At 44.0% G+C, this 21,608-nt stretch overlaps 1 protein-coding gene across 2 annotated transcripts in view; it reads left to right on the forward strand.

Moving 5' to 3' along the window:
- ESYT3 (extended synaptotagmin 3) overlaps nucleotides 1–20,068 on the forward strand; it is a 47,084-nt gene extending 27,016 nt beyond the window's left edge. The window contains exons 8-23 of one of the 2 annotated variants that reach the window (XM_055321299.1): nucleotides 977–1,097; nucleotides 2,605–2,775; nucleotides 3,431–3,513; nucleotides 5,061–5,109; nucleotides 5,365–5,454; nucleotides 5,956–6,018; nucleotides 6,115–6,177; nucleotides 6,712–6,780; nucleotides 7,248–7,334; nucleotides 7,979–8,128; nucleotides 9,999–10,492; nucleotides 11,135–11,233; nucleotides 11,736–11,867; nucleotides 18,305–18,410; nucleotides 19,403–19,452; nucleotides 19,794–20,068. In XM_055321299.1, coding sequence (XP_055177274.1) covers nucleotides 977–1,097; nucleotides 2,605–2,775; nucleotides 3,431–3,513; nucleotides 5,061–5,109; nucleotides 5,365–5,454; nucleotides 5,956–6,018; nucleotides 6,115–6,177; nucleotides 6,712–6,780; nucleotides 7,248–7,334; nucleotides 7,979–8,128; nucleotides 9,999–10,492; nucleotides 11,135–11,233; nucleotides 11,736–11,867; nucleotides 18,305–18,410; nucleotides 19,403–19,452; nucleotides 19,794–19,830 — 1,864 coding nt within the window. In that variant the 3' untranslated portion in view covers nucleotides 19,831–20,068. Of the gene's footprint in view, nucleotides 1–976; nucleotides 1,098–2,604; nucleotides 2,776–3,430; nucleotides 3,514–5,060; nucleotides 5,110–5,364; nucleotides 5,455–5,955; nucleotides 6,019–6,114; nucleotides 6,178–6,711; nucleotides 6,781–7,247; nucleotides 7,335–7,978; nucleotides 8,129–9,998; nucleotides 10,493–11,134; nucleotides 11,234–11,735; nucleotides 11,868–18,304; nucleotides 19,483–19,793 lie in introns of those variants that run through there. The other variant, XM_055321298.1, reaches the window with a different exon arrangement.
- Nucleotides 20,069–21,608: the final 1,540 nt, after the last annotated feature.

Below are 21,608 nucleotides of genomic sequence, written 5' to 3' on the forward strand. Positions count from 1 at the left end.
AGTGGGTGTGGAGTCACGCGATGTCCTCCTTTCATCTGCACTCCTCCCCCTCCCCGACCCAAGTATGTGGTGACAAGCCACTTGGCCTGCCCTTTCCATGGTCACAGGGGGCAGCTGTCGCAGTAGAGGCCAGTGAAGAGAAGCTGGTCTGGGGAATTCCACATCCCTGGGACTGGCCGTGGGGGCTGCTGCACGCAGGGCCTCAGGCTCCCTGAGAGGAGCAGAGGAGGGCTCCAGCCCCACATGGACACATCCCTGGGAGGGAGGGACAGTTGGACTGGCCAGGGCAAGCACCAGTGGGCTTACCAGGCTCGGGCACCTCCCCTGCCCACAGGGAGGACCTCTGGCTCCTTCACGGGGGATGTGGCCACGGATCTTGGCCCCCTGCATTCAGAGAATCCAGTTGTGCACTGTTTTATTCAACAGATGTTTACTGAGCACCCACAGTGTGCCAGTCCTGTTCTAGGCACTGTCCTGCTCCTCTACCCGGGGGGGATGGAGAATTTTGATGGCATGTCCAGGAGTGGAAAGGCTCCGGGAACAAACACTTGGCTCGTGCTGTGCACCAGGCACTATTCTCTACACTTCACACATTTTAACTCCTCCTTGTAACAACCCTGGGGGTGGGGGTGTAATATTAATGTCCTCTCTTTAGAGATGAAGAAACAGGTCCAGAGAGGTTAGCAACTTACTCAAGTTCACCCGGCTCGTGGGTGATGGAGCCAAGATTCACTCCAGGTCATCCCTCTTAGCTACAGGCCATGGTGCCTCAGAGAACAAAGCAGGATTGGGAAGGGGGTGGTCAGGGGCTGTCAAAGTGTCTATCCCACATCCCTCCAAGCCAGGCAGGCTAGAGTCAGGGCTGTTCTCTCCTGGGCAGGGCCCACCCCACCAAGCTCTGCCCCTGGGCGGAGGGGCAGGTGACCTGGGGAGGTGGTCCTGCTCCTTTACAGCTGGCCGTGCCCCCTGTCCCCAGTGAGATATCGGACAGCCTGCTGGAGGACCTCATTGCCACCCACCTGGTGCTGCCCAACCGCGTGACCGTGCCTGTGAAGAAGGGGCTGGATGTGACCAACCTGCTCTTCCCTCTGCCCTGCGTGAGTACCTGCAGTGGCCACAGAGCACTGGACACCCCCACCCCCCAATCTGAAGGACAGATAGGCAGGAGGAGGGAAGGCATTCTCAAGACGGTGATCATTGATTGTCTCTGACCTGAGAGAGCACAGCATCCTCGTTTTATTGGGTGAACACTGAGTCTTGGGAAGGTTGACTGGCTTGCCCAAAGGCACCCATCCAGGTGGCATTCCTTCCTGGATCCTGGTGCCTTAGCAGCCTGGGTTGGGGACTGTGGGTAGTCACCCCTACCCTGGGAATGACTCCATCATTTGGGGGTGGACAGAATCCCTGCGGTGAACTGGGAAGAATCTTCAGTCAGCCCAGGACGTGGAGCCTTCTTGTGTGTTCAGCCCCACAGCCCCCTCTATCCTGGGCCCTGCTGGGGAGGCCTCTGAAGGCAGACACATGGCCTCCCTACAGTAGGTGCCCTTCAGGAGGGGCAGTCAGGGCTCAGGAGAGGGGCACATGCCCATTGCACCATCAGCGCTGGGGGACATCGGTCTACTCCAACCACACAGAGATGAGGCCTGGGCTGGCTAGGGAGGCAGCACAGGGTCCTCACAGCCTCCCCATAGCGACTCGTGGGCTTTATCCCACACTGCGCTTGGCAGTCTCAGAAACCCTTCGATATCATCACCTGCATCACCATTACTGAAAACAGTCTGCCCTTAGGGTCTATCCCCAAGATGTACTGGAGAGTTGCTACGAGTTAAACTCACTTGGAATAGTTCTATGCGTTTGTGACAACTGGCCATGAATATTTACATTGTTTCATTCCATTTTCTATTTGGGGGGCTTAATTTTTACCCTAAATTCCTTCTACCCATCATGTGAAATATTTGCAAGCTTCCAAAATCCTATATAAACACAAATTCTATTTTAAGTAGTCTGGCTTCTACCCCTCGTCCCCTCCACCTAACCTCCCCCACCCTCCTACGAGTAATGTTTATCCTTCCACTATTCGTTATTTTCTAATATGAGCAGATGCATACACAGTTGGGTGCGTATCTCATTGTGTCCATATTCCCCTTCTTTGATGGATGGCAGGAACTAGTTTTCTCCACCTTGCTCTCGTCACTCCGTATGTCATGGGCACCACTCATGACTAGATCGTGGTCTACATGCAGGTTATAGAGAAGGGGAATACAGGAGGAAAGCTTCTTAGATGGTGGTCGTTGGCACAGGAGTAAATGGCTGCAGTTGAACAAGCCATTCACCTGGCAGGTTGGAGCAGGCAAGGTCGGGAAGGCCAGGAATGTGGGCAGGGCACGGTGATGCGCTGGACAGAGCCCCGGGCCCTGACGTCACTTGCTGCGTAGCTTCAGCGAGGAGGGTGCCATATCTGGCTTGTCTCCCACCTAGACTGTGGCGAAAGTGAGATAGGACTGGGGTGATGTCTGATGGATGGCTTTGGCCCCATGTTATGGGCCCCGAGGGCTGGCACAGCCCAGGAAGCAGCTGTGAGCCCTGGGCCGGGGCATTTTCCAGGGAGTGATCAGAGTCCACTTGCTGGAGGCGGAGAAGCTGGCTCAGAAGGACAACTTCCTAGGGATCCGAGGCAAGTCAGACCCCTACGCCAAGGTGAGCATTGGCCTACAGCAATTCCGGAGTAAGACCATCTACAAGAACCTGAACCCCACCTGGAATGAGGTATTTGAGGTGAGGATCTCCTGGCTGCTTTTGATGCCCTCCAGGCTCCACGCTGGGTCATGTGGGGTCCAAACAAGGGAGGGCCTCACAGACCCGTGTGGCAACACCAGGCCAGAGGCGTGGGCCCTTTCCCCATAGCCCCTGGGCTTCCAGGGGGAGGCTGCTGTGACCCTGCTGCAGGGACAGCTTCATAAATTAATTCCCACCTGCCTTCTCCACCAGTCAGCTTTGTTGGAATTTTTCTTTTTTCTTTTTTAATTTTTTTTATTTATTTACGATAGTCACAGAGAGACAGAGAGAGAGGCAGAGACACAGGCAGATGGAGAAGCAGGCCCCATGCACCAGGAGCCCGACATGGGATTCGATCCCGGGTCTCCAGGATCGCGCCCTGAGCCAAAGGCAGGCGCCAAACCACTGCGCCACCCAGGGATCCCTGTTGGAATTTTTCAAATCAAAGAAAGAACCTCAGAGGCAGTTCTGCCCAAATCCTCTCAACCTCCCCTGCAAGATGGGGTTCTCCAAAAGCACTGGAAGGCAGGAACCTGCCCAGTGGGCTGAAATGGCAGGTGGTGGAGCTGGAATCTGGCTCCCTTTGGGTCATGCTTGAGGTCTGCTTCATCAGCCGTTTTGGTCTACATATCAAGTCACCTGTCTTTCCTTCCAGTTTGTAGTGTATGAAGTCCCTGGGCAGGACCTAGAGGTGGACCTGTACGATGAGGATCCCGACAGGGATGACTTCCTGGGCAGGTGAGGAGGAGGGCTGCGCTGGGCCCAGGAGCTTTGGGCTAGGTCTTGGGACACGCACCCCTGCTTCCACCACTCAGGGACCTGTGACCCTGGCTTGGCTACTGTGACACAGTGACTGTGTTAGGCAACCTGCCCCATTGTTCCACATTTCTGCCTCTAACTGCCTTCCTAGAGGTCTCCTGAGTGCCCAGCCCTGAGCTGAGCTATGGGGATCCAGAAGACTCCAAGGTTTGTGGAGCAGTCATAGGGGCCAGGCTGGCATGGATGGCCAGGTCCCCAGTGCCAAGGAGCCCCAGCCATTTGCTCTGGGGCAGCACTCAAACTCAGGGCTGTGGGAGGACTAAAATGGCTTTGCTGGGGCTGGCTGTTAAAACTTCAAATTTACATCATTTGGCCCATTAGCCCTGCTTCTAGGAATCTTCTGTAAAGTTCAAAGCATTATACCTGAAATGTTCTGCAAGAAGCAGAACTGTGGTGGCAAAACAGAAAGACTGGAAACATGAATAGTCCAGCCTCAGGGGACATTAGTTGAATGTTTGAATAAATCTGCTGTTACCAAACTACAGAATATTCTGCAGCTTTTAAAAATGATTAGTAGGATCTATGTGTATTGACCTGGAGGACTCCAGTATGGGCGGGAAAGCAACCGGAAGTGGCCGGTGCAGTTTGATTCATTTCTCCGAGGAGGACCCTCGAGTATGTGTTTGTGTGAGCACAGAGAAGGGCCTGGAAGGTACACAGCAGGCTCGTCTCACTGCTCATCTCAGGGGTTTGGCATTAGTAGGCAGAGAAGAGTTTTACCCAAATCTTCACACTGCTGTATGGTTTAGCCTGTTTCTATGAACATGTACTTTTAAAAGTAGAAATAAACTGGGCGGCGGGGGTGTGTGTGTGTGTGATCTGACAGCCGAAGAAACAGCTCACCACCAGATGTTTTCCTTTCATCTTAATGGAAAAAGCTGCAGTTTTTGTACTGCAGTTTTTGTTGCAAATTAGACTGTGGCTTACAGTTCATGTTGTAACTGATTTCCGGTGTGTTCTGAGCCCGAGCACATTCCTAACAACTACACAGTGTCCCCTGCGGCTCTCAGGATCTTCCGTTTGGCCTTGGGTCGGGGTAGGTGGAGGCACACACATGTATACCTGTCCCTCGGAGGACATCTGGGGAAGTGTCGGAGGAGCATTTGGGGTTGTTACAATGACTGTGGGAGGTGGTGCCACTGGCATTGAGAGGGCACAGGACAGAGAAGCTAAGTACCTGCAACGCATGGGCAGTTTTGCACAATGAAGAACCATTCCATTCAAAACGCCACTAGTACGATCACTGAGAAATCTAGAGCCAATGTGTCCAGCAGTGTCTGCTCATTCTCCTCTGGGGCTCAGAGCCACCTGTCTGCCCAGGCAGCAGCCCTGAGGGTAAGACAGTCCTTCTGTCTTACTTGAGCTGCAAGTAGTTTACTGTTGGCTCCTTGAGATGCATGGGCTCCCCGGTCCCGAGGGTCGCTTCTTGCCTCCTTGGAGCTGAGCTGACGCCCTGTGTATTCCAGCCTGCAGATCTGCCTCGGGGATGTCATGACGAACAGAGTGGTGGATGAGGTACAGTTGGTGCCTGTGACCCCTCCCTGTGGACATCCTTATTTCCATCTGTCCACAGAAGGACAGAAGCACTTCTATGACCACTGCTCCTTCCCTCAAGCCCAGAGCCCACTCCACCTGGGCTGGATCACCTTTTCCCTAAAGCCCCTATTAAGGACCCACCAGGTCCTACACCCCTACACCCAAACTGCTTGAAGAGGTTCAGTAGCAGCTCACTGGCCCTTTCCCTGAGCTTTCATCTCCCTCCTCCTGTAGTGGTTTGTCCTGAACGACACAACCAGTGGGCGGCTGCACCTGCGGCTAGAGTGGCTTTCGCTCATCGCCAACCCAGAAGCTCTGATTGAGGTGAGCGTGGGGTGTCAGCACTCCCTAAAGGAAAGATGTGTGGGTATGGTGGCGGCAGGGGGTGGAGCTTGTGGCAGGGCTGATCCATGTGTGAGCTGTGTGGAAGGGGGGAAGATGAAGCCCCCTGACCCCACTCACAGAATCCTCCAGCCAGCCCCACCTTCTGCAGAACCTGTCCCTCAGCCTCATTTTCACACAGGGCAGCTCCTGATCTCTCAGCAGATAGACTCTGAGCATCTCAGGGAAGATGGGATCCTTAAAAACTTAAGTTAGTGGTGGTCCGCCCAGTTCATGGGGAAGTCCACTGCTGGGTCTGACTTAAATCTGTCATGCTGCAGTTGTAGGCACGGTCTCAACAAAAAGTTAGATGGTGCGGAATCTTAGGGCTTGTCTGGAGTGCAAGGGTTGGCTGGCTTCCTTCTGCCATAAATAGGCTTCTCCAAAACCAGTCTGTGTCTCCTGATGCTGCAGCACCTAGTGAGGGTCTCTGTCTGCTTGTAGGACCAAGGTGGCCTTTCAACTGCCATCCTCATAGTCTTCTTGGAGAGTGCCTGCAACCTGCCGGTGAGTGTGACATGACCAGTGTTATACCCTGCCTTGTGCCTGTCATTTGCAAATGTCCATATGTCATTCATTTATCCTATTCTTATTGTGCTATAGAGAAATCCTTTTGACTACCTGAATGGTGAATATCGAGCCAAAAAACTCTCCAGGTTTACCAAGGTAAGGGAAAGCAAGTCCTGGCTCCTTTTCCCCAGAGTAACCACAGCCCCATCTCCTGGGTGACCATCTGTGCACACACAGCCTACAAGTCTGCTGTGTGCCAACTACTGGGCTTTACAACTCATCCCCCCACATTCACTGTGCCTGAGTCCCAGGCTGAGCGTGTCTGCATTTGTTGCCATTTTACAAGTAGCACCTAGGAGGTTAAGTACTGGGTCACATGCTAAAGGAAGAGCCAGAATTTGACTGTTTCCATAGCTCCAGGGAACAAGAGCCTGTGCCCAACCAGGCCCAGCTCCCTGCCTCCTGTCATTAACTTGGAACCTCTCCTGAGGTTAGCCCTACCCTGGTGCTTGCACAGTTTGGGCAGCCCAAAGGCTTTGGGAGCACCACATCAGCCTTCTTTCAAAGGGAAGCAATTAGCTGGCTCCAGGTCCCACTGATGCTCCTGGGAGTTGGGAGGTCAGGTGGGGTGAGGGGTGGTGTCTCAAGCGGATGGTGCCACTTTCATTGCTGTGGATTTGCCCCTCATAGAATAAAGTCAGCAGAGACCCTTCTTCCTATGTCAAGCTATCTGTAGGCAAGAAGACACAGATGAGCAAGGTAAGACAGCTTGTGTGTAGCCATGGGACAAGGAAATGGGGGCCCCGCCCCTTTTCAAGGAGAGAAGAAAAGGGAAGGGAATCTGAGAACTGAATGCTTAATGCTTACTAGGTGCCAGGTTACAATCTAGGTACTTTGTCTTCAGAGCAACCTCACGAAATAGCTCTACAGTTCTAGAAACCAGAACTCTGGTTGGCCCCCTCCCCTGGAAGTGAACTCTAGTGCTGCTGGTGTGCTTTTCAGCCCCTGCAAAACGTCCTGAGGGAGCTCCTTGCCTTGGAGTCTGGCTGCCCTGCCCTAATGCCTCCCATAAGTCCTAGTGTGTGCGGGTCTGACACACACTGATGAAGGACTGAGCAGGGGCTGAGCAGGGGCTGAGCAGGCTCCCAGTGCTGGTGGGTGGCCAGATGAAAGGAGAGGGTGCCGGTATCCTGCTGACCCTTCAGCGATCTCTCTTCTATCCCCAGACCTGTCCCCACAGCAAGGATCCAGTGTGGAGCCAGATGTTCTCCTTCTTTGTGTACAATGTGGCAGCTGAGGAGCTGCATCTGAAGGTTTGTCTGGAGTTGCGTTCTTGGGACAAAGCTAAGAAGTATCTCAGCCAGGAGGGGCGGGGAACTTGAAATGCACCAGGTTCTCTGAGCAGTCAAGTCAGCCCCTTGTGTGTGGGAGAGGATGCAGAGGCCCCACATCTTCATGAGGCAATGAGCAAGAGGCTGTGGAAGGACAAACCCTTCCTGCAGGAGTTTTTCCAGTTATATAGCACCCAGAGTGGCCTGTGTTGGAATCCTCCCAGGGCCTTAATGATGATGTACCTCTTTAAAAAATAATTTAATCTTCACAAAAGATCTGTGGAAAAGAGATACTTCCTTTATTTTACACATGAGCAAATAGAGGCTCCATCAAGGACTCTGTCATGACATCTTTAACAACAAACAGCAGAACTGGGATCTTTTGGGGCCCTCAGCCTATCAGTCCCTAAGCCTCTATGGCCCAGGGCACTTGACACACTGCCTCTACCCTGACTGCAAACAGGGGCCGGGCCTGGTCCTAGTCCCAGGCGTTCAGAACAGGACCAGAGGCCAACAGAAGCACAGTACATGCTTACTGAAGTGAACTTAGACTTGAATGGGGCCTAGAGAGGTGGTGGTGGGTATGGGGCTTAATTCTCCTGTTTTGTGACTGGCCCACTGCCCAGGTACTTGATGATACCCAAGAGTGTGCTCTGGGAGTGCTGGAGATCCCCCTGTGCCAGATCCTCCCCTACACAGACCTCACCCTCGAGCAGCGCTTCCAGCTGGACCACTCAGGCCTAGACAGCCTCATCTCCATGAGACTCGTGCTTCGGGTAAATGCTTCCTTTGGTTCCCCAGGGTGGGTGAGGGGTGGAGCTCTGGCCATGGAACAAAGTGGGCTCTCCCAGCGCTAAGTAACTGCTCTGTGCTGAGAAGCAGTTAGGAAATAAGTTCATATTTTTCATCAACTTTGGAATATTGTCAGCCCTTATCTCTTCAGATACTGTCTCTCCCATTCTTTTAATCCTTCCTTCTAGAACTCCTACACTGGACCTTCTCACCATCTCCTGTCTCCACCTGACCTCACTTTCATATTTTCTATTTCTTTATCTCTTGGTGCCACATTTCTGATTTCCTCAGATCTGTCTTCTAGACTACTAATTCTTTACCTAGTCATGGTTTTTTTTCAAAAGCTATTTTTATTTCCAATTTTATCTTTTCCAAATCCAGTTTTTTCACTGTATTTTATTTTATTTTTTTCTTTTTCACTGTATTTTATTATCATGTTTCTATTCCATCTTTAATCATCTGAAAATACCTATGTGTGTGTGTGAATTCTATTATCTGAAGATCTCGAGAGTTAGATTTTGATGTTTGTTGTATCTGTTGATGTGTTTTCAGGGTGACTCATTTCTATGTTTGGTAACTTGAGTTGCAAACATGTTGAGTTTGCTTGCTTCCAGGGAGGTTCTGTTTTGCCATAACCAAGCACTTGGGGGCATTACAAACTAGGGTCCATTCTTATGTTAATTTTTAAATTTTAGGTTTCAAGATCACACAAGTATAAATATGAACCAAAATTCATATAAGATAGTCCTGTAAGGTGCCATATTCTCAGAAAAGTCTTCAGGTCCCCCAGGAGAGTATGGTGGAAACAGCCCTATTTCTTAGCATCTTTCCTGGAAGGGGAGGGAGGGGTGGGTTTGGAATGTTTATCCTAGATTACTATTTTCCCTAAAGAGACCCTACCTACCTTCATGGTTCCTACTCCCAGCCTTACATTGTTGACCTGAGGCCTCTTCTCCTTACTGCTTGAAGTTTTCAAGGTTGATAAATGACTCTAGGAAAGCTTAGCCTTTATTTTTCAGTAATCCTAGGAGTTTTAGTTTTTTGTAAATTTGGCTATGTATTTACAAGGTGTTTCATTTTATTAGGCATTCCTAATGAGGCTTTTCAGAATATTGACCACCACCGTGCTAGAAATGGAAGTCCCTAGAAATGGCCTTAATGACTGAGGGAGGAGAAACATTATGGCCAAGGTTTGAAACTTTGGGGGTAGAATCACAGGGGTGTGTGTGGACAGGAAACACATTTTAGGGAAAGCAATGGTGAATAGGGTAACAGCTGGAAAGGACCCTACCTGGAAGGCAGTGTGTGATATATGTGAAGGGTAAGAGGAGTGCAGGAGTGGAGGTGTAGATCTGGGAGTTAGCTGCATGGAGGGACCATACATGCTGTAAGAATGAGTCAGGTCTGGGACGCCTGGGTGGCTCAGTGGTTGAGCTTTGGCTCAGGGCGTGATCCTGGATTCCCAGGTTCGAGTCCCACATTGGACTTCTTGCATGGACAAGGAGCCCACTTCTCCCTCTTCCTATGTCTCTGCCTCTCTCTCTGTCTCTCATGAATAAATAAAAATAAAATCTTAAAAAAAAAATGAGTCAGGTCTCCGCTAGCCAGTGTGAGTGGAGGCAGGACTGAATCCTCATGAAGACTCACTAGTGAGACAGTAGTGAGGGAAAAAGAGAATAATTGGTTATAGGGACCCAAGGGTGGACAGAAGTTAATGAAGATATGGTCTGGAGGGAGAAATCCATTGAGATGGGCAGTCAGGAAGGAACCATTTCCCAGAGGTTAAGATGAGAGCAGAGGAGGAGAAAGTGGATGTGGGGGGCCCCAGCCCATAACCCTGTCATCTGCTTGCAGTTCCTGCGCGTGGAAGAACGAGAGATGGGGAGCCCATACACAGGACCTGAAGCCCTAAAGAAAGGTCCTCTGTTCATTAAGAAGGTGGACACCAACCAGAACCCCAAAGCCCCATCCCAGGGAGAGTGCCCTGCAAATTTGCCATGCCCCCCAGATCCTGCTTCTGATACCAAAGAAGCCTCCAAGAGCACCACGACAACCACCAGTGCCACTATTGTTGCCACCGAGCCCACACCCCAAGACACAGGCCCAGAGCCCAAAGGCAAGGACAGTGCCAGAGGGTTCTGTGAGCCCATGGGGAAGAAGAGTTCGGCCACCATCTTCCTGACTGTCCCAGGCCCCCACTCTCCAGGGCCCATCAAGTCACCCAGGCCCATGAAATGCCCTGCCTCCCCACTCGCATGGCCGCCCAAGAGGCTAGCTCCCAGCATGTCCTCACTCAACTCCCTGGCCTCCTCCTGCTTTGATCTGACAGAGATCAGCTTCAACATTGAGTACGCACCTCTGCTTAATCGGGTTAAAGTGACCTGTGTGAAAAAAATCCATTCCTGGATGGAAATGTAGATATGAACTCACTTTCCTGTACAAGTTCTGCTCTTTCACAAAGTGGCTTCATGAGAGGCAGCGTGGTATATGCTAGAAACAAAGGGCAAAGGGGAGAGAAAGCAAACGCATTCCAGTTGTAAAACAGGTGCTGGGCTTTGGATATTAAGGTTCCTTCCCACAGAGACATTTCCTGAATTCTCAAGTGTACTGGGATGATATGGAAAGCTTAGAATGTAGAAATAGGTCATCAATGACTGCCGTTTATTGTTAACTGTGAGCTTAACATGTTATTTAACTCCATCTTCACAATTACCCTATGATATCATAAAGGTCAAGTAACTCAGCCAAGGTCCCACAGGAAGTCATGGTATAAAGACAGATCCCACTCCAGGGTTCATGTTCTTCCTACTGTGAAGTAGGATAATTAGCATGTGAGTGGATGGGACTGACTTCTGACAGAAAGGACCTTACTGAGAATTATTAACCTACATGGCTCTATGTTCCTAAAGCAGGACATGCTTCTGTCTTAGGGTCTGGGGGAGAAGCCAACAGCTATAATGGCAGGGAAGTGACAAGTTCTTTCTTTACAGAGGCGGGGATCTCAGGCAGTGGAGGCTGGGTGAGATTCAGCTCACAGTGCGTTATGTGTGTCTGCGGCGCTGCCTCAGTGTGCTCATCAATGGCTGCAGGTAATGGGGTGCTGGGCCAGGGAAATGCTCCGCTGGGAGCATCAGGTGAACAAAAGAGTGGAGTTGCCTGAAGTAATGGTAGGGATGGGCGTCCCTGAGACAAATAATACACTAGGAAGAACTGAGGTTTGAAGGCTGCATGGTATGAATGACAAGGTCCTCAATGATGCCGAGGACTCCAGAGCCAAGGGCTTTGTTTAAATATAGCCACTGCAAAAACTGGGGTGACTTGGAGCCAGTACCTTTTCTTAAGTAAGAATCTCCAACTTCCTTTAGATGGGAAGTACTTGCTCTACTCCAGACTTTAAAAAACACATGTTTTCAAAATCCTGCATTGATGCTTTGTGTTCTAAATTCTGCAGACTTTTGCTTTTTGGTCATTTAGACTACAAGGCATTTTTTCCTCAAAGCCATCTAAAGCTTAATGGCTAGTAGAGCCTTCTCCAAGAGTCCTTTCAGTGTTTCTGAACTTTCTTCTTTAATGTCTTTGAAACCACATCAGAAACCTGACACCCTGTACCAGCAGTGGAGCTGATCCCTATGTCCGCATCTACTTGTTACCAGAAAGGAGGTGGGCAAGTCGTAAGAAGACCTCAGTAAAACGGAAGACCCTGGAACCCCTGTTTGATGAGACGTAAGTGAACCAAACTGCCCTGCCTAGAGTGTCTTCTTATGGAGTCAACTATTTGCCGAGTGCCTGTTGTGTGCCTGGAAAGCCTGCTAGATGCTGGGAAGGGCTAGGTCTGTGGGCCTCAGGATAACATAGTCTGTGTCTTCATGAAATTTTTATAGGTTAGTGGGAGAAAAGGACTGCCAAGGCAGTTTAGCAAAACAGCTATCAACTTTTCTTGCCCATAGAGGCTAAATTGTTCCTGATTATTATCTGCTCTGTACTTTTCCCCTTTAAATGAAATCTTTTTTTATAGTAAAAGGACTTAAATCTGGTCAACTATGTTTTCTTTGAATGTTTTAAAGTAGCAGTTAAAAATAAACATACCTTAAATCCAGAGACCTAAAATTTTCTCTAAAGCTCCAAGCTCTTTAGCCTGTTTTTTTCCCTTCTGCAACAAAGCATAGGTGGCAAGTGAAATAGATATCCTCCCTTGACTTGCCCACTCATATCCTTGGGTACAAGACTGGTAGATTCTAATCACATTTCCTGTTCTTGATGGGCCTGGTATGGCAAGTCTTAGGTGAAATATTCTGTACCTTGAAGTCAACTTGAAGTCAAGAAATCAAAATCTCATCATTGCCTCCTTCTGCTTCAGAATCCTACCAAAAGACATTTCTAACCAGCCTGGGAAGATAATATATTTGATGATTTTTATTTCCTCTTATCTTGGTCAATAATAACGCATTTTAAAAGAGTTGCACTGAGTCCTCTTTGGGCCATGTCTAAGAACTAATATGTTCCTTCAAGAGCTTCAAGAGTTCCTTCAAGAAAGGGTATGGAAGAGAGAGAATCTATTTACTATTTATTGAACACTTTATGCCAGGCACCATCCTAAAATGAAAGACTTTACGCTCAAAGATAAAAGGATTCAAAATTGCTATGTGGGAACACAGGAGGTAGAGGTTTGACACTTGGCTTTTGTGACAAACCTGATCTGTTAGCAATTCTCTCTCAAATTTTAACAGTAATATATGGTTGGGTTATCTGGAGGGCAGACTTGGCAACTTCCACCCTAACAATAAACCTAGAAATAAAGAGACAGAAACCTCTTGTGAGTCATACTAAGACATGTTGTAATTAAAATGTCAAAAGTTGAAGGGAGAATCTTAAAAACAGCAAGAGAAAAACTTGTTACGTATAAGGGAATCCTTTAGATAGCAGAGTTTTCAGCAGAAACTTGGCAGGCCAGAAGGGACTGGCATGATATAGTCAAAGTACTGAAAGAAAAAACTTCTAAACGAGAATACTTTACCTGGCAAAGTTGTCATTAAGAATTGGAGAGAGAGAAGTTATTACCACTGGACTGGCCTTTTTTTTTTAAATTTTTTTTTAAATTTATTTATTTATGATAGTCACAGAGAGAGAGAGACAGAGGCAGAGACATAGGCAGAGGGATAAGCAGGCTCCATGCACCGGGAGCCCGATATGGGATTCGATCCCGGGTTTCCAGGATTGCGTGGACTGGCCTTAAAAGAATTATGAAAGGGACTTTGTAAGCTGAAAAGAAAGATTGCTAATTAGTAGCAAGAATACATGTAAAGGCATAAGTCTCACTGGTAAATATATAGTAAAGGTAGTGGATTAATTACATATAAAGCTAGTTAGAAGGTTAAAAAAACTACTAAAAATAACTATCACCACAGTAACTAATTAAGGTATATAAAAAAAGATATAAAATGTGGTGGGGCAGGAGTAAAACGTAGAGCTTTAGAATGCTTTCAAACTTAAGATATTATCAACTTAAAGTAGACTGTTCAATATAAGCCTCGGTGTAACCTATAGTAGGTAGGTACACAAAATGTAAAAAGAAAGTAATCTAAGCACACCACTAAGCAAAGTCATAAAATGACAATGGAAGAAAGCAAAAGAAAGGAATAGAGAGGGACCACAAAACAGCCAGAAAACAACAAAATGGCATTAAGTACTATTAATATAAACTATCAAAGTTACTTTAAATATAAATTGACTAAATTCTCCATTCAAAAGACACAGAGTGGCTGAAAGGATAAAAAACATAAACAAGATCCATCTATGTGTGGTCTATAAGAGACTCATTAGGCAAAGTGTAACTCATTTCATACACAAACTGATAATAAAGGGATGGAAAAATATATTCTAAGCAGATGGAAACTAAAAGAAAACTGGGGTAGCTATACTTCTATCAGACAAAATAGACTTGAAAACAAAGACTGTAATAAGAGACAAAGATGGGCATTATATAATGATAAAGAAGTCAATTTAATAAGAGGATATACCATTTACAAATATTTCTGCATCCAACATAGGAGCAGCTAAATATAGAAATCAGATATTAACAGACCTAAAGGAAAAAAATAGCAATACAGCAACAACAGCAATACAATTCTAGGAGGGGACTTTAATACCCCACTTAGATCAATGATAGATCATCCAGACAATAAATAAGGAAATATCAACTTTAAATGACATGTTAGACCACATGGATTTAACAGATAGATACAGAACATTTCATCCAAAAGCAGAATATATAGAATATGTTCTTTTCAAGTGCACATGGGACATTCTCCTAGATAGATCATATGTAGATCACAAAACAAGTGTTAATAAACTTAAGAAAACTGAAATTATATCAAGTATCTTCTCTGACCATAATGATATGAAACTAGGAATCAAGAAATAAAATAGAAAATTTACAAGTATGTAAAGATTAAACACCATGCTACTGAACAACCAGCAGGTCAAAGAAGAAATCAAAAATATCTTTAGACAAATGGGAAGTACAACTTGCCAAATTTGTGGAATGCAGCAAAAGCAGTTCTAAGAGGGAAGTTCACAGCAATAAATACCTATGTCAGTAAACAATAAAAATCTCAACCTCAAGGAACTATAAAAAGAATGAAGAAAGCCCAAAGTTAACAGAAGAAAGGAAATAAAGAACAGAGCAGAAATAAATTATAGAAATAGAGACTAAGACAATAGATAAGATCAATGAAACTAAGAGTAGGTTCTTTGAAAAGATAAAATTGACAAGCCTTAGGCTAGACGCATCAAGAAAAAACAAAATCAGAAAGGAAAGAGGAGATATTATAACTAATACCACAGAAGTACAAAGGATCGTGAGAGTACAATGAACAGTTATACACTAACAAATTTGACAAGCTAGAAGAAATGGGTAAAGTCCTGGAAACATACAACCAAGACTGAATAATGAATAGAAAATCTGAACAGACCGATTACTAATAAGGAGACTGAATCAGTAATCAAAAATCTCCCAACAAACAAAAGTCCAGGACCAGATGGCTTCACTGGTGAATTATATCAAACACTCAGAGAATACCAATCCCTTTCAAACTCTTTGAAAAAACAGGAGAGGGAACACTTCCAAACTCATTATACAAGGCCAGCATTACCAAAACCAAATAAGGAGACAAGAAAAAATTATAGACCATCTATGAACATAGATGCAAAAATCCTCAACAAAAGATTAGAAACCTGAATTCAGTAATATATTAAAAGGATCATACATCATGATTAAGTGGGGATCTCAGGATGCAAGGATTAAACATCCATCTGCATATCAATGTGAAACATCAAATTAACAAAAATCATATGTTCATCTCAATGGATGCAGATAACACATGTGATAAAATTCAACATCCATTTATGATAAAACTATCAACAAAATGAGTATAGAGGGACTGTACCTCAACATAATAAAGGCCATAAGTGAAGCCCACAGCTAACATCATACTCAGACAAGGATGCCTACTCTTACCACTTTTCGTGTACTGGAAGTCCTAATTAGAGCAATTAAGCAAGAAAAAACAAAAGGCATCCAAATTGAAAAGGAAGAAAGTGTCACTGTTTGCAGATGACATGACATAGAAAACCCTAAAGACTCCACCCATAAACTCTTAGAACTAATCAGCAAGTTCAGTAAAGCTTCAAGATTCGAAATCAATATACAAACACCTGTTGCATTTCTGAACAGTAATAATGAATTATTAGAGAAATTAGAAAACAATCCCATTTATGGTAGCATCAAAGAATATAATACCTAGGAATAAGTTTAACCATGAAGGTGAAAGATCTGTATGTTGAAAGTTATAAGACATTAATGAGAAAAATTAAAAACACAAATAAATGGAAAGATAGTTCCTGTTCATGGAATGGAAGAATTAATGTTGTTTAAATGTCCATACTCCCAAAGCAATATACAGATTTAATGCAATCTTTTCAAAATTCCAATGGGATTTTCACAGAAAGAGAATAAATCCTAAAATTTGTATGGAACAACAAAAAACCCAAAGCAATCTTGAGAACAAAACTGGAGGCATTATACTACTTGATTTCAAACTCTTACAAATCTATAGTAATCAAAGCAGTATGGTTTTGGCATAAAAACAGACACAAAGATCAATGGAACAAGATAGTTCATAAATAAACCCACACGTATATTATGGTCAATTAATTTATGACAATAGTCAATTAGTATGACAACTTATACAATGGGGAAAGGACTGTTTCTTCAATACACGGTGCTGGAAAAACTGGACAGCCACATTTAAATGAATAAAACTGGACCATGATCTTACATTATACACAATAATAAACTCAATATGGATTAGAGGCTTGAATGTCTGAAACCATAAAACTCCTAGAAAAAAATATAGGCAATAAGCTCGACATTGAACTTAGTGATAATTTTTTGAATTTGACACCAAAAGCAAAGGCAACAAAAACAAAAACAAGTGCAAACTCCCTCAAGCTAAAAAGTTTCTGCAAAGGAAACTGCCCAATAAAATTAAGAGGCTACCTACAGAGTGGGAGGAAATTTCTGATAAGTGGTTAATATTCAAAATATCCAAAGAATTTAAACAATTCAAAAAACGTCTAGTTTAAAGATAACCTAAACAGACATTTTCCCAAAGACATACAGATGGCCAATAGACACATGAAAAGGTTCTCAGTATCACTAATCAACAGTGAAATGCAAATCAAAACCACAATGAGATATCACCTCATACCTGTTAGAATGACTATTACCAAGTGTTGGTGAAGATATGGAGAAAGGGAACACTTGTGCACTGTTGGTAGGAATGTAAATTGTTGCAGGCATTATGGAAAACAGTATGGAGTTTCATCAAAAAATTAAGAATAGAATTACCATATGATCCAGCAACTCCATCTCTGGGTATTTATCCAAGGAAAGTGAAAACACTAATTCAGAAACACATACATACTCCCATGCTCACTACAACTTTATTTACAATAGCCAAGAAATGAAAGCAACCTAAGTGTCCACTGATGGATTAATGAAGAAAATGTGGCATATATACAATGGAATATTGTTCAGCCATAAAAAATAATGAAATCTTGCCATTTGCAAAAACATGGATGGACCTTTAGGGTATTATGCTAAGTGAAATAAGTCAGAAAAATATTCTTACTGTATAATCTTATTTATATGTGGAGTCTAAAAAGAAACAAAAAACCCCATAAAAGCAAAAAAAAAAAAAACAAAAAAAAAAACAAAAGATGCCAAGCTTGTGGATAAAAAGAAGAGATTGGTGGTTGGGAGGGGTGGAGGTAGGTAAAGGGAGTCAAATGGAACACATTTCCACTTATAAAATGAAGTCATGGGGATATAATGCACAGCATGGTGACCATATTTAATACTATATTACATATTTGGAAGTAGCTAGGAGAGTGGATCTTGAAAGTTCTCATCACAAGAAAAAAAAGTTTGTAACTATGTATAGTGATAGATGTTGACTTATGGTGATCATTTTGCAATATATACAAAAATCCAATCTTTGCTATACACCTGAAACTAATGTTCCCTTATGTCCAAAACAAAACAAAACAAAACCAAAAACAAAACTAGAAGTAAGGATTCCAGTGGCCTCTTGTGAGTACATGACAAAGCTATAGACTAAGATTCCTCTGCCTTACTCCACAGGCAGAAGAGGGAAGGGCCACTATTTTCTATGAAGTTCCAATATACCTTAATATTCAGCATCCTTGTCCTTAGCTGGTCAGAAACAACAAAAGAGACAGGGATTAAGGCGGTTTTATAAGCAAGCACTGTTGAGAGTGAGAAGGGGTAGTTGAAAGAGAGGGAGACAGGGTAGGCTCAGAGAAAGAAACCCCAAAGCATAGTAGTCCAAGGCACTTCACAGAGAGACAAACAGCCTCTTGATATTTCCAGGGCTTGTGATTAGCATAGGACAGTGGTTACCTGTAATAACAATGCATTGAATATCTGCTATGAGCCAACATTGTTCTAGATGGTCCCCTCAATAGTCTATATCTGTTTTAAAAGTAGGAAAATGGATCATACACTTCAGATTTTCAACAAAAATGATTAAAATATGTAAATCTCGAAAAACTTACTTTCTGACTTTTTGCATTTAAAGATTCGAATTTTTTGTTCCCATGGAAGAAGTAAAGAAGAGGTCACTAGATGTTGCAGTGAAAAACAGTAGGCCACTTGGCTCACATAGAAGGAAGGAACTAGGAAAAGTAAGTACAAGAGGGACTCTTGGTGAGTTCATTGGTGGAACCCCTTGCAGAAATTCTGATGGGATCATCTGGCTGTTACCAGAACTGGCTTCAAGGACGGTAGGTCCTCTTTGGGAGGTTTTGTGTGTGTATCTTTTTAATATTGTTGAAAGTAAAATAGATGTGTAAATTAATGTGATGAACACTATTTTAACAAACTGGAAAATCTATCCGAATTCATCATTGCACAAGTATCTGAACATCTATTAAGTACTGTTTTGATAAATACAACACTGTGTGAAGCTTGGGTCTTATTATGCCAAGATTTTTGTGGCTATGGGATTTTACTTAAAGTGAAAGTAGAGAAAATATAATCTTCAGGAAGATGCCAAGGAGAGACAAAAAAGAATGATATTTGTATAATACTTTGCAGTTGTATTTCTTTTTAATTTTTATTTATTTATGATAGTCACACACAGAGAGAGAGAGGCAGAGACACAGGCAGAGGGAGAAGCAGGCTCCATGCACCGGGAGCCCAATGTGGGATTCAATCCCGGGTCTCCAGGATCGCGCCCTGGGCCAAAGGCAGGCGCCAAACCACTGCGCCACCCAGGGATCCCCTGCAGTTGTATTTTAATAAACACCTTCTTATAATCATTTTAAGAGCCTACTTCTATGATGTAAGTGACATTATTCCCATTTCTATAGTTGAGGCAACTGTGGTGTCTTGCTTAAAATTACTAATCTGTTCACAAGTAAAGGCAAGTCTATTTTCTCTTTCAGTAACATTTTTAAATTCTGAGGTTTAACTCCAAAGAGCAGTTCACCTTTCCCCAAGTACACTGAGGTCAATGTCTATACTGTCCTTCTGGAGAGCTTCCGTGTTGAGAGCTAAAAGAAAAAGAGCCCCTGATCAAAACTGAAACCTAAGGGGGCCCTTTTTATGATTGATTCCGTTTGTCCCAGTATGTTTCCATTTTTTGGAAAGAAACTGATTTTTTGTGTTTGTTTAGGTACTGATTGACTTATCAAAAGAGGATCTAATTAAGGGCTTCTCACGATGGTAAGTGAGCCCTTTCATTGTATTCCATTAATCTGGTACTCAAGACATTGTCTCAGACAGTTGCACATAATCTTTCTCTAAAACTTTTCCTTTTTCAGTACATGTCAGCTTCATTGCTTATCAAGGAGGGAGACACATTATCACCTGTACCTAAGGCTTCTAACAGACCTAAGCTCTAGCCTTAATCCTGGCTGGTTGACTTAAGAGAGATGGGCTCTCCCAGTCCCACAGAGGCCTGGGGACTGGGAGACAAGGCTGGTTAGACAAGGCTGCTTGTCCTGATGCTGCCACCACAACATACTCTCAATACTAACACAAGTCCAAACCCAACTGTCTTACAGGTATGAGCTGACTCCAGATGGACAGCCCAGAAGTTGATGAGCACCCTTCCACCTTTATATTAAGATGTGTACATATGTATATTTTGTAATTTAAGTCAGAACAGCCATTTGAAAATATATACATACATTTTTGTGTGAAATTTAAATATATGACTGGATAGTATTAGGAAGAGGTAAACATATATAAAAGCAAGTACTACTCTCTCGGTTGGATTTAATTGTTCAAATCCAGAAAGAAATGGGGTATTTATGCCTAATAAATTATTGGAACCTCAGGGGTGATTTTTTTTGGTAGGTAATTACATACCATATAATTTGGGATTAGCCCAAATATATGTGTCAAAAGTGTCCTATTCTCAGACATAAGGGGTGAAGGAGGTCTGTTTCTGGAGCGGCTACCAATATTCCTGGGAAGTAACCAACCAAGGGAAGGGGGTTTAAGTAGGTTTTCTATGTGTTTGGAAGGATAGGTTTTTGCTTGTTTGCCATCTTAACCAGAAGTTGTTTTAGGGTTGCTAATATTCGGGTTGTGGTACATGATGCATTCCCTTATACATCTCTGATGCTTTACCATTTTCAGGGCACATGTATTTAGTGAATATTCCAGTGCCATTGTGAGTAGCAGGACAGGCATGAGTTGCCCTAATTTTGTTATGAGAACTTGTCACTCAAAATAGAAATCTTAGCAGAAACAAATTTTATTACACATCTACCACGTACTTGCCATAGTAACTTAGTTCAACTGGATGGAGAGTAAACAAACATTAAATACCAAACACAATACTTTAAACATGGCTGATTAAGAAGTAACACAGGTAAATCTCCTGGTGATGGTCTAAAGAGGAAGTCTAAAGCAGTGTATAGGGGTTGAAGGGGAGTTTAAGTGTTGATAGGAAACATAATTTTAGCATATACTAGACAGAGGGCAAGGCTTGTGTAAGGGACAAAAAGCCTGAAAAGTTTTGTACCAAAAACCACTGTGGGTGCCAATGAGGACAAGGAACTGGTTGTCAACGATCCGTGGAAGCAGTCAGCTAATCTGTCCTACAGGAATATGGGGTCTAAGGTTACATACAATTGATTTAGTATAGAGACCTCCAAACTTTGAAACGAATGTGAAAATAGGTTTAGAACCTATAATCATGTGAAGCCTCAGGTAACCACAAAACTGGCCCTTAGGGTTGCCATGCCCATCCAGGGCACATGTGGGTCCACTGCAGCAGATAATTCCCACTAAAAGAAGCTCACTGGCAAAAAATTATAAAATACAATTGGAATTTTCAAATTATGAAACACACAAGGACATCAAACAGAAAAATGGCATGAGATGTATTTCAGCAAGAAAGTGGAACATCCACATGGCAAAGAATGGGGAACAAAGAAACCCACAAAATGATAACCTAAGTCTTGACTGCTTAAAAAATATAAACAAGCAAGCAACCAAAAATCTTTGCATAAACTGGATTCAAAAACACAGTGGCACTAAAATACTATTAACATTGTATTAGGGCCATGAGGCTGGTTCAGAGGAAAGTTGAAGTGTTTAGGTCACTATCTTACTTAGGAAATTAAAAATAGCTTTAATTAATTAACATTGTAAAAAGGTATTAATTAACATTGGTATTAATTAACATTGTAAAAAGGCCATTAACATTGTAAAAAGGCCATGAGGCTGGTTCAGAGGAAAGTTGAAGTGTTTAGGTCACTATCTTACTTAGGAAACTAAAAATAGCTTTATATTTTAAAAATAAATGATAAATTTGTGTTGGTTACTAGCTTGTCACCTCTCAGCTCCAAATTAATCCATCTTTGCTG

Source organism: Nyctereutes procyonoides, unplaced genomic scaffold (genome assembly GCF_905146905.1).
Source record: "Nyctereutes procyonoides isolate TBG_1078 unplaced genomic scaffold, NYPRO_anot_genome, whole genome shotgun sequence".
Lineage (NCBI taxonomy): Eukaryota > Metazoa > Chordata > Mammalia > Carnivora > Canidae > Nyctereutes > Nyctereutes procyonoides.